The following is a 16,940-nucleotide window of genomic DNA, read 5'->3' as shown; positions in this document are numbered from 1 at the left end:
CGATATCAACGCCATCCGTCCAACGCACGAACGCCGTTTTCTTAGCAAAACACATGCGTAGTGTCAAGACGGTGAATTTGAATTTTGGCATGCAGGATCGTCAGACGATGGAAACAGTCCTGCACAACATTAGTTGTCGTGGCAAAAAGGAATTGCCCTCTTGACAATTAGCAGAATGTCAGAAGTCAGCAAAATCTATTGAATGCTATTTAATATGGGAGCTCAGAGTAAACCGCTGTATCAGCCAGTTGCTCACCTGAGTTCCTTAGCATTGATTATCACTGCCTAGGCCTTTTGGCGTTGAGGGATGACCGTCATGGTGACCCCATGATGTTAATCATTGGCCACGGAGTTTACCCTTATAATGCTCTTCATAAGGTTACAGACTGACATGTAATAATTTTACTAACTGTAGGTATTAGACCTTTTACAAGACGAGTATAAGAGTTGATGGTAAAACTTGCATTTCAGTGGTGAAGCTGCCCTGTAGGCGCCGCGGTCACGTGGTGTGGCTGCTTGACTTCTGCAGCACTCACTGCGGTCACTGCTCATACCAAAATTACTCTTGTTTCAACGTCAGATGTACAAAGTTAACTGCATTGTCCTGGGCGACAATCATCGCCATGTATTTGAGATCAAAATTGCATCGACAGAGACTGTCAGCGCCCTCCAAAAGATTATCAAGGACGCGAAGAAGCCACAATTTGACCATGTTCCCGCTGACGGTCTCGAGCTATGGAAGGTGAGTAATCAATACCTGTGATCTGATATTACGCTGAGACTTTAGAAGGTCAACCTGCCTTGCGACGACGCGCTCAAGCACACTCTTGAGAGTCTCAAACTTAGCATGATGGAGTCACTATCACCTGTAGATGAAATGCTAGAAGTTTTTGGCAATGCTCCTCAGCGTAAGCGTCTGCATTTTGTTATCCGAGGCCCACCTGTCGGTGAGTTATCTTTCAATTTCGCCACCCTTTCTTCCTTACTGATCGCGGTCGGACTTAGTGTCTTCGGAACCGCTCCACCTCAACTGCATTGTCTTGGGCGAAGACCCAAACCGTATTTTCCCAGTCGACATCGTGCAGAAGCAGACTGTTGGTGACCTCAAAAATTTGATCAAGGATAAGACGAAGCCACAATTTGACCACATTGCCGCTTGCGGTCTCGAGCTATGGAAGGTAAATGATCTGATACCTGTGATCTGATCTTGCGCTAAGACTTTGGAAGGTTAACTTGCCTTTCAATAAAGCGCTCAAGCATACTCTTGATAGTCTCAAACTCGACGAGATGGAGTCGCTATCACCTCTGGATGAAATGCTAGAGGTTTTCGACAATGCTCCTCAGTATAAGCATCTACATATTGTGATCCAACGCCCACCTGTTGGTGAGCTACCTGTTGGTATAACTGACACGGCAGATGAGCTGACGCTACCTTCCAGACGGCTCCCGTACTCATTTGCAACTGTCGCCTTCCGCACTCCTGAGCAGGACGCAGCAACTTCGTTCAGAGTACAGCCGGAAATTTCCTCAGGATGCTCCTTCCAGTCAGGGGGAGCCTTCTAACTTTAAAGGCATACAGACAAGCCCGGACCTCACCATTCACTGGGATCGACCCCCTTCGGCTGCACATACTATACCCAGCACGCTACTTCATCCAATCTTCGGTGCATTCATGGACGACTGTGAAAACCATGAGCCAACGCCAGACGATAACAAGCTGGTCATGGCATTGTCGGTGGCTATGTCCGGCTTCTTCGCAGACGAGACAGGACGTGCTTCTAAATTTCGTGAACTCCTGCGGCAGCACGACATCGACATAAGGGCCACGACAATTGATGGCAGCAACTACACCACCGACGGTGACATACAGTACAAAGGTTTCCGCTATGCAATTGCAGAAGTCAAGAACGAGATAGGGTCCACGAAGGCAGAACCCCACATGCAAGTCCTTTCATACTATATACATTCCACGACCTCTTTCTCGAAGGAGAAGCCTTCATTTAGGTTTCCCTGTATAGCAATCACACTCTTTGGTAGGTTTCTAGCATTCCACAACTCGCGATGCACTGATCACAATTCAAAGGGTCATACATTGATTTCTCAGCCGCTGTTTGGAGCACGCGTCCGAACATGCAGGCGATTTCGGCTGCTTTACCTCTGTCCCATCACAAAACAGATACCAAAATGCGTGTGATGGTCGCACGGCACGTTGGTGCGCTCAGGAAAGCTCTTCGGTCTCTCTCGGAATGCTACGAGCGAATGTCATCAAACACTACGTCCCCTTCTCCTGATCCACACCTTCGATTTCTGGACTCGGAATTTCCAGATCCCGGGTTTCCATACCCGTATTCTTATACTTGCGTCGACACATCGTCGACGTGTCATTTCACGTACTGCCATCAAATGGATACCACCAAGCTACTCTTTTCCGCCAAAACAACCGATGACAAGATGCTCTGCATCAAGTTCGTCCGTCGTTACTCTAAGGAAGTACATCAACGATGTGCTTCTGGCGGCTTTGCTCCAGCACTCTACGGCTTCGAACACCTACCAGGCGGCTGGTACATGGTTGTGATGGAGTTTATCACAGACGATTACTGTTGTCTTGGGGAACTTTCCGATCCTCGCCCTCATCGCGATGCGCTCACTATGGGACTTCAATCTCTTCACCAAGAACGTTATGTTCACGGAGACATTCGGAATACAAATGTTATGGTAAAAAAGGATCACAGCCCCGGGTTCAAACTCGTGGATTTCGACTGGTCCGGGATAATAGGTGAAATCCGATACCCAATCAACGTATATCGAGGAAAACGTCTATGGAGGCCTACTGGGGCAGAAGACGGACAGTTGATCCTGGCTGATCATGATATTCAGATGTTGAACGCCATGTTTTCTTCGAGATTAAGTAGCGTACTGTAGATAACATCGGGGTAGCTCCCATACTGCATTGTGAATAGACAAACATTACACAAACATTATGAAAACTGGTGAAGCCAATGAGTATGGGGATCCGGGATCACGAAATTCGTCTATAGTGCTATATATCAGTGGTGGTTCCTGGTTTAGCACTTGATCAGCGGTTCTCGGACCTGGTACCTTGATAGCATCATGGTTCTTCAGTCAATCTCAGGCTATAGGGAACATTTCCTTCGCTTTACTATGAGTCGGCCTAGAGTCTCGAACTTAGCAAGAGGGAGTTGCTATCGCCTGTAGATGAAATACTAGAAGTTTTTGACAATGCTCCTTAACGTAAGCGTCTGCATATTGTTATCCAAGGCCCACCTGCCGAGTTACATTTCGATCTTGCCACCCTTTCTTCCCTACTGATCGCGGTCTGACTTAGTGCCTTCTGAACCGCTGCACCTCAACTGCTTTGTCTGGGGTGATGATACTCAGCATGTATTTGAGATCAAAATTTCACCGACAGAAAGTGTCAGCGCCCTAACTTACTACTAGTAGGAAGCTGGACTAAAGTTTAAATTAAGCGGCCAAGCAAAACAATGGTTAAAAATCCGTAAGCCCAAATCATTCTACACTGTTCACGTCACCACTGCGGACAGGCGAACCCTTCTGCTTGAGCTCGACGATGCCTCAATGCTCAGTCATACAGCCCAATATATTGGAGAGTTGTTCTCCTCGTACCATGACCATTATGCACCGATTCTAAGCTTGGTGCCCAATTTTCGTGAGTGATCAGTATCTACGTTGCACTTAGTGAAATTGACGATGGTTTGCGCCATACATTTGCCATCGTGGACAGGTGATTGAAATTTACAAACGGTGGTCGTGTGAGGGCCTCGCGCTACCGTTCTTGTGCAATTGGATGTTCAGTACGACACATCCTTATCGATTAATTTGCCATCCGCTGATGTTACTTTCTAGGCAACTTTTCGAACTCAGTCGGATGTTTGGTCACTCACCGGCTTCCATTCCATGTAGGCTACTGATGGTCATGCTGTGTCTGGATGATAATGACTGGCTTTCGCTTTCAGACTTATCTTGCGACCTACCTTTGCATAGTGAACTGTTCGTTGCTGAGTCAATATTTTTACCTGAACATCGTGTTCCACGAAAGCATCTCGCCGACCAGTCGTTCAATGACGCACCACCCCAGGTCGTCGAAGAAGCACAATACGAGGTTGAGGTTGATGGTGCAGTCTTCTCAGCACTCTTAGAAAGTTTTCACTCTGGGCGGAAACGCGTTTTATGGAGCCGAGAATGCCACGATCATCAACCGGGCGCTCCATGTCGGCCGGTCGTCTCGACGTCATTGCAAATTACAGCTCCTCAGCTGCGATTTCCCAGCATTTTCGGGGTCGTCCAGAGCAGCATATGGCAGGTGCGGAAGATATTGAGGTTGAGCAACCCAGCTCGCGTGCGGCGAGTGGCCATAGGGCTAGTTCGCGTGCGAGTCGACGTGGGGCAAGTATGGTCTTGCTTGGATTTGGGGTGTTGTTTAGTGTTGGAACTCTAACCTATGCTCACTCCAGATCTTTAGTAGAGAGAAGTGACGGCGTCGGAGGGCACTGGTAGATGAAGTTGATGTACCACATCCATTAACAGCGTCCTCGCACGACCCGCCCTACCATGGGTCATCATCAGATGCAGGAGTTGTGACTGTCGAATTCCCTCTGGCATTTTAGCCAGAACGAGTCACGCACTCGATCATCAGAAGATTCCCCATCGGCTGAACGCGTAATTGGCCGAATATTTGCCTGGCTGTGTACCTCATTATATTTGACTTACCGGCTTCCTCAGATATGGAAGAACGTGAGTTTATTCTTCGTTGTAGTTCCAATACTTTCCTCTCAATAACTTCTTTACAACATCGAGAATGTGGAGCTCAGTTGGCGCTCGAGTGGCGCGCGCACATGGGGCACATGAATTCGAAATCGTTTTGTCCTTACATATGTAGAATGCGGCATCTGACGGCATCCTGAGTGTCATGTTTAGGATGATCAACTCCTCCGTGGTTACCATATTAAGTTCTAGAGTGTTATATCGAAAGCAAGGAAGACACAGCATGTCATGTTTGTAACGATTAACTCCTGCATAGCTACCTCATCAACATAGGAAGTTCTAGAGCATTATATCAAAAGCAAGGAACACATACTATGTCATGTTTGTCATGATCAAATCCTTCATGGTTACTCTTCATCAATGTACGAAGATATTTAGACTGTAATATCCCCACAAAGCCGAGCTCAAAATTTTAAAGAAGACATAATGTGTCATGATTAAATGCTGTATAGTTACCTCGTCGACATTCGCCGCCCTCTCCCCTCACCTACATGATCATTAAGAACAACCAGCATCTCCACCAAGAAATAACAACCCAACACTCGCGCGAGTCAATCGACCAACTAAACCAACCAACCATGAACCATCCAGCCCCACAGATCGAAGGATGTTCCATTTCTGACTTCAACTCCTCATATATTGATATCACCTCCCACCATAACATATCTGATGCTACCTACTATAGGGCCTGCATCCTTGCCCTTACTGGAAAGGACACCGAGGAGAATATTCAGTACTCCATCGAACCAACCCGCAACAAATTTCAGGCACCCAGGGAGGTCTCCGTCGTCAGGGATTATGATAGTTTCCTCTCCTTCACTGACTGGTTACCTGTCAAGTCCAATCTTTTTCTCTACCCACTCAACAACCCTGTCGAAACTCTGCACTCCAGCATCCATATCAATGTTCCCATGAGTACCCATAGCAGACAGGTGCATTCGATATGTCTCCCGTCTACCATATCATACTCATCACTCCCTGTGGGGACCTCATCAGGCAGATAGACCTATGAGGCCTCATCGTGTGCCCAATATCTGTTTGGGTGCAGTTGGCATCCGCACAAAAGTGCGATTGTTCTTCCCTCGGTTATATGACCCTGATAGGAAGGATGTTGAACTCACATTTGAAGAGAAGAAGGGCCTGTATGAAAAGGGTTTGATGCCTGTCCTACATGGACTCAGTCCTGACACCGTCACCAACTGGCCTGTCAACTATGAGAGCGCCCTCACCCGTGCCAAAAAGACTCGTGGAATGTATCAGTATGGCACTCGTCCATTCCCCGGCAATCGTGTTAGGCGCTTCGGCCATGATCTAGCTCGAGCGTTGGGTACTGCATTCCCTTGGGCAAAAGGGATGTTGTTCATGGTCCAGGTGCAGGGTGTCAAAGAGGCCAACCAACATTGTCCAGGAGACATTGATGAGGCCGAGGATGCTTTAATGAAGACCCTCAGTGACTTTCATTATGATGATCTGACAGGTGAAGAACATTGTTATGTTGATGTTGGCCTCGAGATGTCTGAGCCTGGATATGCTTATCAGTGGCGCACGGATGCCCATCGTCAACTCCTCTCGACTTTCACAGACATGACTCATGCACAAACAAGCATGTTAATTGAGTCACGCGATTTCCAGATTGATTATGCATCAGGGTTAATGCACCTGTCTGGTTGTCGCACACCAGTGCCTGTACGCAACGACGAGGACCCGGTCTATTTTCAGGCATTCTACCCATGATTTTGCAAGTCCATTAGAGTTAAGGCTGGGTTATGGTATATCTAAAACAGCCATATTGCGCAAATATGCACATGTCAGATTTGCGCAAAATTGACCCCTCATATTGCGCAAAAATACAAATGTCAGATTTGCGTGATATGGACCCTTCATATTGCGCAAATATACAAATGTCAGATTTGCGTGAAATGGACCCCCCATATTGCGCAAATATACAAATGTCAGATTTGCGCACAATTGACCCCTCATATTGCGCAAATATGCAAATGTCAGATTTGCGTGAAATGGACCCCCCCATATTGCGCAAATATGCAAATGTCAGATTTGTGTGAAATGGACCCCCCCATATTGCGCAAATATGCACATGTCAGATTTGCGCAAAATTGACCCCCCATATTGCGCAAATATGCAAATGTCAGATTTGCGTGAAATGGACCCCCCATATTGCGCAAATATGCACATGTCAGATTTGCGTGAAATGGACCCCCCATATTGCGCAAATATGCACATGTCAGATTTGCGTGAAATGGACCCCCCATATTGCGCAAATATGCACATGTCAGATTTGCATGAAATCAACCCCTATTTATAGAGGATATTTGTAAATGGGTTAGGTACAATATGTGGTTTTGTTACCCCCAAGGGCCCCAAAACATATTAATGACTTGTGATCATGCAGGATTTCCGTTATCTATGTCTAAAAAACCATATATATAAGGTATTTTAGACCCATTGGACTCACTCACAAGCGTATATTTACCTCTATGTATATCTCTATAATATAACTTATCTTGTATATTACCATTCATTCAACAGATCACTTAGGCCGCCGATAGAACCGTCCTAACGGCGTCGTATACAATGGATTACATATAAAACACATACAAATATACAAATACAAATATATTTGTAGTCAATATGGCCACTGTTGGAACGGTCTGGACGGGGGGACGAATTGTTGTAGTTGAAAATATTTCATACGAGTTATGCAGGCATGTTATTTAATTGTACTACGGTAGGTATATATATATATAGATCTACTATATGAGCGATAGCACAGGACTAATGTAAATTATAATATAAATTCACTATGTATACTAAGATATATACTAAGATTACAATGATCTATAAAGTAAGGGAGAACAGTTGCGGGAAGCACCGAGCACTCGCGTGAAGCTCGCATGGAGGCCACGTTTGCTCATGTGGGTGCCATGCATGCTCGCATGGATGCCATGTGTGCTCGCGTGGCATCCACGTTTGCTCACATGGCGTCCACGTGCGGACGCCATGTGGTTTTCGCTTACCTCGCTTAGTTCTCTTTTTGGCAACTCGCGTGGCTTTTTCGAGTGCCGCCCGCGCTCGACGCCGCAACCCAACGCTGCAAACACCAATGCACCAGCGCTGCCACGACCTCGCCCTTCACCTGCCGAAATTTCCCATCGCTTTCAAATACCTCCGGTTGTGTCCTGCTGCCCTCACATGATGATTCCTACTAGCACTCAGCCTGCCCCTGCCAGTACTGTCGACACGGGCACATTTTTTACCGTGTCACGTGACACAGAGCCAGCCGCCTCGAGGTGAGTTCTTTTTCTTTGTCTTCATCTGATTTGGAAAATTTACAGCAGCTGCTATCCCCAGTGCTTCCCCAGCACCTTCAGCAGCATCTTTTGCTGTGGCCTGTGGTGACTCCAATGTTGCACTCCCCATCATGCCAGGCCATGTTGCCAGGTGAGTTCTGTTGTTTCTGTCTGTCTGATTTGTCATTTATGGTGGCTACGAGGTACACCAGCTTTCTCGAGCCGACCCCTGCTGTTGACTGGAATGCCAGGGTTCTGCAGGGTCTGGACACAAGTTATGCTGCCCGACTGCAGCGACGTGCTCAATGCCATGTAGTTATTCCACCTGTTGCGACACCCACCCCGCCTGTTGCTGCATCCACTGCTCCATCAGTACCCTCAGGTACGACTGACTGGGCAGCTGAACTCCATCTCCGCTTTTCAGAGAGTCACTCGAGGTGTCTTGAATGGAGACAGCTCACTGACCCATACAGCAAGATCTCCACTCGGCGAGAGGGTCTCCATGCAGCACAGCAGCGAGTTCATGACCTTCGACAAGAAAATGCAAAGATGGCCAAGAGAATGATCAGGGCAGATGAGGAATTTGAGCATGCCCGCAAGTGCAATGACATGGACTGGGATGTTAGTTGTGCATGCTTGGATGAGGCAATTGAACATAGAAAGCAGCGCAAGGTTGCAGATGCTTGGCGTGAACACATCTTTGAGGAGAGGAAGGGGAAAACTTGGGAGGAGCGGCATCATTTGGACCAGGTACTCAAGGAGGGTCCTCCCCCTGGCTGGAAGCCTTCTTGACATTCACATTCACATTTGTCTTATAGTTAGTCTTAATTTGTGAAATGCCAAGTGTAATTAAATTTGGACTTAACCTTGACTCAACAGATACAATATATATAATTTATTTCAAAACCTATAATAATTATTGAAACACCCAAAGGTGGGATGTAGCCAAAGGCCAGGAAGCCAAAAAAGGGCGCAAAGTGCTCTTTTTTGCTTCCTGTGCCGAAGGCACAACGGGTGTGTGCTAGTCTATAAAGTAAGGGAGAACAGTGAGGGAAGGACCGGACACTCACATGGTTTTCGCGTAGGGCCATGTGCGAAGCACATGGTTTCGCTTACCTCGCTTAAGGCTCAATTTGAAAAATTGCATGGCTATCACGTGCGTCTGCTGCCCGTTAGGGCAGCACTCATTGAAAAACATTTATTATTTACAAAATTCAAATCATAATAAATTTAACTACATATTTAAGAAAAAAATTTAAGAAGAAAAGACAATTGAGAAATGAGAATGGGGAAAATTGGAGAACAGGAGAATGGAGAACAGGAAAACAGTGAAAAAGGGAAAACAGATGAATGGGAAAAATAGAAGAATGGGAAAACAGGAGAAGTGGGAGGACGGGAGGAGGACAAGAGGACGGGAGGAGGACAAGAGGACAGGAGGATGACAGGGAGGTAAGGGGAAATCAACACATTCAATTGTACTTTTACTTTTCTTATCTGCACAGAGAACAGGGAAACAGGAGAATGAGAAAACCAGAGAACAACAGGAGGACAGGAGGGTTCAATATGTCTAATCTCATTAATTGTAATATATCATGCTCAACTCAATGAATACAATATAATTTATTTCAAGATCTAAAATAATGATTATTAAAACACCCAAAGGTAGGATGAAGCCAAAGGCCAGGAAGCCAACAAAGAGCGCGAAGTGCTCTTTTTGCTTCCTGTGCCAAAGGCACAACGGGTGTGTGCTAGTAAATACAGACGGAGAGATAATAATCGTCACGTGATCAAATCACATGACCATCGCTGAAACTCAAAGTACTAAGAACATGAGGCATAAGTAAGAACATGAGGCGACAGCGTAGCGTGCATGGGGCAAAGGGTCCAGGGTTATTAAAAAAGGAGCCGGATAGCGATAAAATCAATTGTTAGACACTTACCATCACATCGATTAAAGATCAGGACTGAAAATACATATCGACATGCACCCCAAAGCATCGCGCAAAGGGAAAGGAAAGAAATCTGAAGCAACAAATGTAAGTGTACAATGGGTATACCTAGAATTAACAACACAAACTGATGATCAATGGGTGTAACAGGAAGGAGGAGGATCAAGCTTTCACCTTGACACCAGACCAGTGGAGGTGGTCGCTCCCAAGCACGATGCTGGGAAGGAAATCAAACGTCTGGATACTGAGGTGATAAAGAGCAAGGTTGGTGTCGCATGTATCAATATGTTGGAGATGGGAGAGCGTCTAAAGTTCGGGGTCTACAACGACCGGCCTGAAAACGACACTGAAACGCACAAGTTAATACTACCATTCAAGTGCCATGGGATCGTGTCCATGAGAGAGATGAACACTATTCCACTCATCATTGAGATCGACCATGTTAAAAATGCGGAAACACTTCCCTTTGATTTTAGCAGCCCACAGAATGTACCAGAGTTGGAGCTTGTCGACATGAACCCTATCATAGTGGCCTCGGGACAGCATTGACTTGCAGCACTTCGACAATACCATCAAACGTTAACAGATGAGTACAGGACACTCGAGAAGAAACACGTCAAGATCAAAGAGTTGAAGAACCTGAGCGAGCCAGTCCTGGATGCGTGATGCGGTCATGGCACGTCAAGCCGCAGAACTTCACATGCGCGACCCCCATCACGAACTCACCTCATATCTTACTTTGCCGTTAGAAGAGACAGATGATGTCATCACATGGTGGGGGGTAAGTTGTTTTTTTATTCACACATTCTCAACTGACATTATTCATTAGCTACACTCGCTACAATATCCGACACTCGCTCGTATTGCCCGTGATTATCTACCAATTCAAGGTAGTGCGGTTCCCTCTGAACGCGCATTCTCTAGCGGGGGAATCACATCAACCTTGCGCCGCAATGCTCTTGGATCATCCACCTTCTCTGCTCTACAGTTAATGAAGGCCACTTACTGTAATGGACATCTTTTGGCAGCTACAGAGGCAGAGGGGTATGCACAAATTTTATTAGACTAGTTACTCGATGTGTAGCTAGTATTTCGTCAATTATTTTTTGCTGTCCCTATAGAAAAATTTACGGTTTGGTTCGAGTTCGGACCACAAAAAAAACCAAACCGGACCGTTGAGAACGGTTCTCAACGGTCCGGTTCTGGGTTCGACAATTTCGCCAAACCGAACTGTTGGTCCGGTTCTCGGTTCTTGTTGAAGACCCTCTGAACTGGACCACGGCAGCACTAACGAGCCGCACAAACACAATGCTGTGCGGAAAGTTGAGAAATCGAGGTTGGGTGGGTGGGAGATGCGATAAACAGTGATGAATAAAAACATATAGAACAATATTTAGTAGTCGACAATAACTTACTTCATGCCTTTGTCGGTTTAGCAAGGTCTTATATCAAATGGGGAAGACTTTTACGATGGAGTAGAAAGGATATGTTCCGACAGGCTTGCAAAGGTTATACTTCACTTATAATCTGGCATAGCGGCGGCCTGACCCAAACTCAATAAGCTATCTGGTGGATGATTCAGAAAACACAATGTAACGCACGAAATCCTTAGAGAAAGCCCTCTGTCGACGTGGTTGCAATATCCACTCTGGCCCATGTTGACCGACCATCATAGAAAGGTTGAAGAGACGACTGTTGATTAGCACCCCCAAAGTGGTTACAAAGGAGCTCCAAAGAAACGTTGTAGCAAATGATAAAAAATGGGACTTGTATGACGTACGGCCGCTGGGACCAACCATTCTGTCCTTATATATGTCAGGCGTGAACTCCTGAGACCACGCCAAACCATGTCATTCTCACAGAAATACCATCCACTCCTAACAGTAGATAAGGACACTGGAGAGCAGGAATCTCTGCAATGCAGGGACCCTCGCAAAAGGAGATCTCTCCTTGTCATCGCTGTCATCATAATCATGTTTACTTCACTCCCTTTTGTACATATGATCAGGTCCAGGGGGTTCTGGGGTGCTTGTCATGGCTCGCAGCGTAACTCTTCTACATTGGCAAAGCTGCCTTCTCACTACACCTTACCATCGGGTGATAATATTCCCTCAGTTGCATTGGGTACGGCACTGGTAAATGCCTCAGCAAGTTGGTGTTGAACTCATTATTAATCATACAGGTGTATGGCAGGCTGGCAAGGGGGAAGTCGGAAATGCTGTGAAGGTATGCATACTCCGCACTCCCCCGAGTACTTACGCTCACATGCTTTCAGACCGCTTTGACAGCAGGTTATAGGCACATCGATGGAGCCTGGATTTATTGTGTGTGCCTGACCCTTTTATCGTGACGAACTTCTTTGACGATAGTTGCAGAACGAGGAAGAAGTTGGTCAAGCTCTTAAAACAAGTTCTATACCTTGTGAAGAACTTTGGCTCACATCAAAGGTAGTACCTTCGATTCAATCAGTTGGACCTCACATTGACCGGTAGCAGCTTTGGAACACTTTTCACGCACCTGAGGACATTGAGACTGCGCTAGACCAATCGCTTTCCATGCTTGGTACCAACTATCTCGACTTGTACTTGATTCATTGGGGCAGTTATTCACCCACTTGTGCATCTTGCTTATTCCGAACAAGACCTGTTGCATTTAAGACGTGCACTACTATTTTGGATGGGGATCTTACTGCCGATCCATATCCTACTTGGCAGAAGCTCGAAGAACTTGTTGACAAGGGTAAAATAAGGTACATCGTTATCAGCAAGTGAGTTTCATTCATGTTGAGTCAAACGGGTGCTGACATCTCACCAATAGCTTCAATACCAGAAGGTTCGAACGATCTCTGCTCCAAGTCAATCTTGCTCAAATCCAATTCAGGATCAAGAATTTGACCGCAAACAATCTGAAGTACCAGCCAGCTGTCAATCAAGTTGAGCTCAACTTTTGGAACCCTCAACCCGAACTATTGAAGGTATGTTTCCAGCTCAGGCAAGTAGACACTTGTGCTCGAGTTCATGAGCAATCCATAGTTGTCAAAGGAAAACGGGCTTCTTCTCGAGGCGTACTCTCCACTTGGTAGCGACAAGCAAGTCGGAAAGTCTCTCTCTGTCCCTGAGGTATCGTTTCACGTCATGGGGTCTGGACTTCATCATCTAAATATACTTACAGGTAAAGAGCATCACATCCAAACTTAGAATCACCCCGGCTCAGGTGATTATCTCGTGGAGCATCCAGCGCAGTGTATGTCCATATCTCTGTAGCATTGTGTCATGACTCTCCTTTCCAAACCTCGATAGACGATCGTCCTACCGAAGAGCATAACACCTTCTCGCATCACAGAGAACCTTGAAGGTGAGAAGGTTTAAACTTTTGTTAGACAGTGCATAGTACTCACCCACATATGCCCTCCAGTATTTGAACTCCCACAGGAAGACTTTGAGAGGTTGGAGAAAGCAGCAACTTCGCACACTCCGCAGAGAGTGGTCAACCTGAGCGCAGGTTGGAAGTTGCCTTTCGATGTATTTGATGGGCAGTAAAAGATGTGTCGCCAGATGTTGTTCGATGCTTGCACAGCATAAAGCCACAGAATATAGGCTGCGTTGTTTGTGAGGGAGTTGTTGGAGTTGTGGATGTGTCGTTTGATTTATTTTATGTATTGAAGGACAAATGATGCGGAATATGTTTGTAATTCTATGTGCTTGATCAAAAACTACATTACGACCCAAATCGTTGACCAAATCAGCCTGAGTGCACACAAAAAGTACAGACAAATATTTCATTGTACAGTAAATGCCATGATCTACAGTTGTGTTCCATCGTACGCATATGTAAACAGAGTCTCTAAGCAGGCTCGCTCTTGGGATTCCAGCTGCTGGGTTAGAACTGCGTGCCTAATATCCTCCTCCATTGCACTATGAGCAGCTATATTTCCTGCTCATCTAATGTTATTATATGAGCACAAAAAAAAGATGGACTGGTGCGGTGGAGTGTGTGATACACCCTTCTGCTTAAGACCGTCGAAGATTGTATCGGAAAGTTCATAGACACTGCTTTTAGAGCGGAGACCTTCCCAGGTCTCCTGGCCGAGGTGTTCCAGAACCTTGTGGCATGCAAGGTCGAGTAGGACGCGAAGATCCAAGGGGACTAGTAAGAGAGTGACCTGAGGAGATCATTGTCAGGGACGGTACTCAGAAAGATGGATGACTTACTTCTCTCAGTGCTTCAACGTCCTGAGTGTGTTTGACTCTCGCAGTGTCTAGATCCTTGCGAACGCTGGCAAGATCATTGTTGATGTGCTCGTTGTTGTCGCGCAAGCTCTCGTTCTCGTTGTTGATCCTCTCAATCTCAGCACGCATGCTCTCGTTCTCGCTCAGAATCCTCTTATTCTTGCCGAGAATCCTCTTGTTCTTGCCGAGAACCCTATCGAGCTTACTATGCATCCTCTCGATCTTGCTGTGCATGCTCTCATTCCTTCCTCACATCTCTGTCATTTCCTTCTGCATCGAGGCCAGCATCTCTTTAAGCTGGTTGTCCATAGTCACCTGAGGGGGATTGGCCGTCGATGCGGTATTGGCCGCTGATGCGGCATTTCGTTTCTTAGCTTTCTTGGCTGTAGAAAACTGATCAGCGCATTTGTAGACTATTTGAAAGTTACAACACACATTTGCGAGGTGGGACTGCTGATGTACTTGACTGGGTTGTGGCAGTATCAGTGGCCAACGTTGTACTGGGTTCCACGGATGTCTGATTTGCTGGTGCATTCTTGGCCAATTGAGTTTTGATACGATGATTCGTCTCAGCATTAGGAGTGAATAGTGCTGTGAAACCACCGGAGCGGCAGACACTGAGCATATCTGAGGGTTTAACGTCTTTGAGAGAATTAGATCAATGGGTCTGTCCCTGCAGCAAACAAAGATGCATTGAAACTTACCTGGATAGATAGCCGTTACTGCGACAGAATCATCATTTGACGACATGGTGGATCAAGGGTATGGTATCTGAATCAGTGGTGCGGCCTTTTGATGCCTCGAGGGCCCTTTGTACTCCGCGATGCAGCAAGTTACGGTCAACTGCCCCCCAACAGGTCACGTGATTCCAAGTGACTTGTGAACAATGTTTAACAATATGACCAACACATGTGGCACTGTCGAATTCTACCATATCGTCGGAAAAGTTTTGACCCAGTTCGTTGATCCTTTAAAAGACATGCCTGTCGTTGGGCCTTATAACATTTTCTACAAGTCATACATCTTCTGCTACTTTTTGAGAAACCCGCTAAGATTTCTGCCTGCAGGTTCATCTATAACAACCTTGATGGTTCCAGAGTCAGAGGGGGTATTCCCATGGGCGGATTGAAATTATTGATCAGGGCGATGAGTGACATGAAGTAAGTGTCGCTCAGGCATCAGATATTTCTCTAGTGTCACACTTCTCAGCTACGAAGTGCGCTATGGGATCCTACAAGCTGGTCACTACGGCACTCCTCCAACCCACGTGCGATTTTGTATGGTCGTGGCAAAGTACGGTCGACCCCTTCCTCAGCTCCCTCAACCTACACACGCCCCCCTGGTGGACGTGCTGGGAATTGATTTGCCAATTGGACACCATATCAGACCTATTTGAACACAGACTGGCTATGGCTTTGCCCGTACTTTCGAAGACGCGCTGCTTGTGAATGGAGATCCAGACATGTTGTCGCCACCTTCATGCAAGCTCCCACTACCTACCGTTCTTTCTTGAAGCCCGCATCACGCTCTTATTCTTCGTGGGGCATGTCGTGCTTACTTGAGGCTCAACAATGCAAAGAAGGGCGAACCTTGGTGCGACGCTCTCCTTGCGATGTCTGAAGATACCTTCCGGGCCCTGAATGATATGGGCGGCGATACCAATGTGGAAGTCGACGCGTGGGTGGTGAAGGGCGAGGCAATGCTGATTTGTGAAGAGTGGGAAGACGCAGTGCGGCCGGGTCCCATTGGCCCCATAGGGGCGCAATGATGTGAACAGAGAAATAAGATCATGAGCCCAGCAGCGTCTGAATAAAACACAGTGTAGCTGGATCACAACAAAGCAGCGGCCAGCCAGAAAATCTGACAGAGATACCGGGAACCTTCGGTCAGGGAAGGTACTACTTTGCAGATGCACCGAAGCATGCAAACCACTGCCATCATGTCGGATTCTGTGGACTATCCTAGCGCGTTCTTGATTGCCACCAGCATCTGATACACGAGATCGTCATCGACATCCCAAGTTGCAAGAGTGCCTAGGACAAGGAAGGCGCGTAACTGGAATGCAGTTGATGTCGCTAGACTCATCCACCGTGCACGCCAGATATCGAGCAAGCCTAACACATTATGTTGAGCAGTCCACAATGCCAAGTGTTACGACTTGGATGGTATCTGTTGGCGACACTCAAACAGAGCGTGTGTCGTCAATGGTCGAGGACGTCCTTGGGCTAGCCCAAGGTTAGGGGTCTTACTTGGCAAGGCTTCGGCAAGTAAGATTTGACACCTATGTCCAAATCGGGTAGCTTATGTCAAGTGGGTGCGAGACAATAAGCTAAATCGGCCTAGGCTTACGACACCCGAAGGTTAATTGTAAGATCGTCGTTAATTAGAAGGACAGAAGTCCGACTAGTTAACAGGGGCTTTGCTCGTCGACGAAGTCGATGAGTAAAGATCGAGACTATAGGCTTATCCGCGAGGAGCAGATAAGAAGATAGAATATAGACTGCTGGCGAGGCAGAAAGGATCACTCTGGTGAGAGTAGGAGGTCAAGAACCAAGTAGATTCAAGTTAGGGAATATAGTACATGGTAGCGGGTTTATATAGAGGACAGGAGACGTATTAGTGGGTGATAACTCATACTACCAGGAGAGGCA

General features: G+C 46.6%; 8 protein-coding genes across 8 annotated transcripts; 7 read left to right on the top strand and 1 right to left on the bottom strand.

The window, feature by feature from the left end:
* The first annotated feature begins 489 nt into the window (after positions 1–489).
* Positions 490–2,979, top strand: EDB93DRAFT_1331528 (uncharacterized protein). Its single transcript, XM_041455213.1, has 6 exons — positions 490–742; positions 791–947; positions 1,006–1,178; positions 1,228–1,384; positions 1,440–2,033; positions 2,084–2,979. Exons 1-6 carry the CDS (start codon positions 581–583, stop codon positions 2,920–2,922), a joined length of 2,082 nt encoding a protein of 693 aa, XP_041303012.1. The 5' UTR covers positions 490–580; the 3' UTR covers positions 2,923–2,979.
* Positions 2,980–3,738: 759 nt separating this feature from the next.
* EDB93DRAFT_1175146 (uncharacterized protein) lies at positions 3,739–4,205 on the top strand. Its single transcript, XM_041450463.1, has 3 exons — positions 3,739–3,833; positions 3,886–3,938; positions 3,996–4,205. Exons 1-3 carry the CDS (start codon positions 3,827–3,829, stop codon positions 4,176–4,178), a joined length of 243 nt encoding a protein of 80 aa, XP_041303011.1. The 5' UTR covers positions 3,739–3,826; the 3' UTR covers positions 4,179–4,205.
* Positions 4,206–5,381: 1,176 nt separating this feature from the next.
* EDB93DRAFT_1254960 (uncharacterized protein) lies at positions 5,382–6,537 on the top strand (the record flags this gene model as incomplete). Its single annotated transcript, XM_041453706.1, has 2 exons — positions 5,382–5,735; positions 5,800–6,537. The coding sequence occupies 2 exons, from the start codon at positions 5,382–5,384 to the stop codon at positions 6,535–6,537; spliced, it is 1,092 nt and encodes a 363-aa protein (XP_041303010.1).
* Positions 6,538–7,734: 1,197 nt separating this feature from the next.
* On the top strand, positions 7,735–8,903 carry EDB93DRAFT_1107653 (uncharacterized protein; the record flags this gene model as incomplete). Its single annotated transcript, XM_041447752.1, has 4 exons — positions 7,735–8,111; positions 8,173–8,262; positions 8,315–8,493; positions 8,536–8,903. 4 exons carry the CDS (start codon positions 7,735–7,737, stop codon positions 8,901–8,903), a joined length of 1,014 nt encoding a protein of 337 aa, XP_041303009.1.
* A 1,190-nt stretch (positions 8,904–10,093) lies between these two features.
* EDB93DRAFT_1107652 (uncharacterized protein) lies at positions 10,094–10,609 on the top strand (the record flags this gene model as incomplete). Its single annotated transcript, XM_041447751.1, has 2 exons — positions 10,094–10,147; positions 10,211–10,609. 2 exons carry the CDS (start codon positions 10,094–10,096, stop codon positions 10,607–10,609), a joined length of 453 nt encoding a protein of 150 aa, XP_041303008.1.
* A 1,220-nt stretch (positions 10,610–11,829) lies between these two features.
* On the top strand, positions 11,830–13,626 carry EDB93DRAFT_1308643 (NADP-dependent oxidoreductase domain-containing protein). The gene is made up of 11 exons (XM_041454782.1): positions 11,830–12,184; positions 12,243–12,286; positions 12,336–12,386; positions 12,436–12,507; positions 12,556–12,827; positions 12,878–12,892; positions 12,941–13,034; positions 13,093–13,179; positions 13,232–13,303; positions 13,360–13,414; positions 13,475–13,626. Exons 1-11 carry the CDS (start codon positions 11,908–11,910, stop codon positions 13,597–13,599), a joined length of 1,164 nt encoding a protein of 387 aa, XP_041303007.1. The 5' UTR covers positions 11,830–11,907; the 3' UTR covers positions 13,600–13,626.
* A 236-nt stretch (positions 13,627–13,862) lies between these two features.
* On the bottom strand, positions 13,863–15,119 carry EDB93DRAFT_1308637 (uncharacterized protein; the record flags this gene model as incomplete). Its single annotated transcript, XM_041454781.1, has 6 exons — positions 14,994–15,119; positions 14,725–14,931; positions 14,543–14,672; positions 14,272–14,482; positions 14,063–14,222; positions 13,863–13,993 (listed from the first exon to the last, which is right to left on the bottom strand). Exons 1-6 carry the CDS (start codon positions 15,037–15,039, stop codon positions 13,863–13,865), a joined length of 885 nt encoding a protein of 294 aa, XP_041303006.1. The 5' UTR covers positions 15,040–15,119.
* A 286-nt stretch (positions 15,120–15,405) lies between these two features.
* On the top strand, positions 15,406–16,057 carry EDB93DRAFT_1107649 (uncharacterized protein; the record flags this gene model as incomplete). The annotated part of the gene is made up of 3 exons (XM_041447750.1): positions 15,406–15,449; positions 15,484–15,582; positions 15,805–16,057. 3 exons carry the CDS (start codon positions 15,406–15,408, stop codon positions 16,055–16,057), a joined length of 396 nt encoding a protein of 131 aa, XP_041303005.1.
* Between the last annotated feature and the right edge of the window lie 883 nt (positions 16,058–16,940).

Source organism: Suillus bovinus (genome assembly GCF_016758785.1).
Source record: "Suillus bovinus strain UH-Sbo-P2 chromosome Unknown EDB93scaffold_83, whole genome shotgun sequence".
In the NCBI taxonomy this organism is placed as follows: Eukaryota; Fungi; Basidiomycota; class Agaricomycetes; order Boletales; family Suillaceae; genus Suillus; species Suillus bovinus.
Note: the sequence above shows the minus strand (reverse complement) of the source record. Positions and strands in the feature narration are given on the sequence as shown.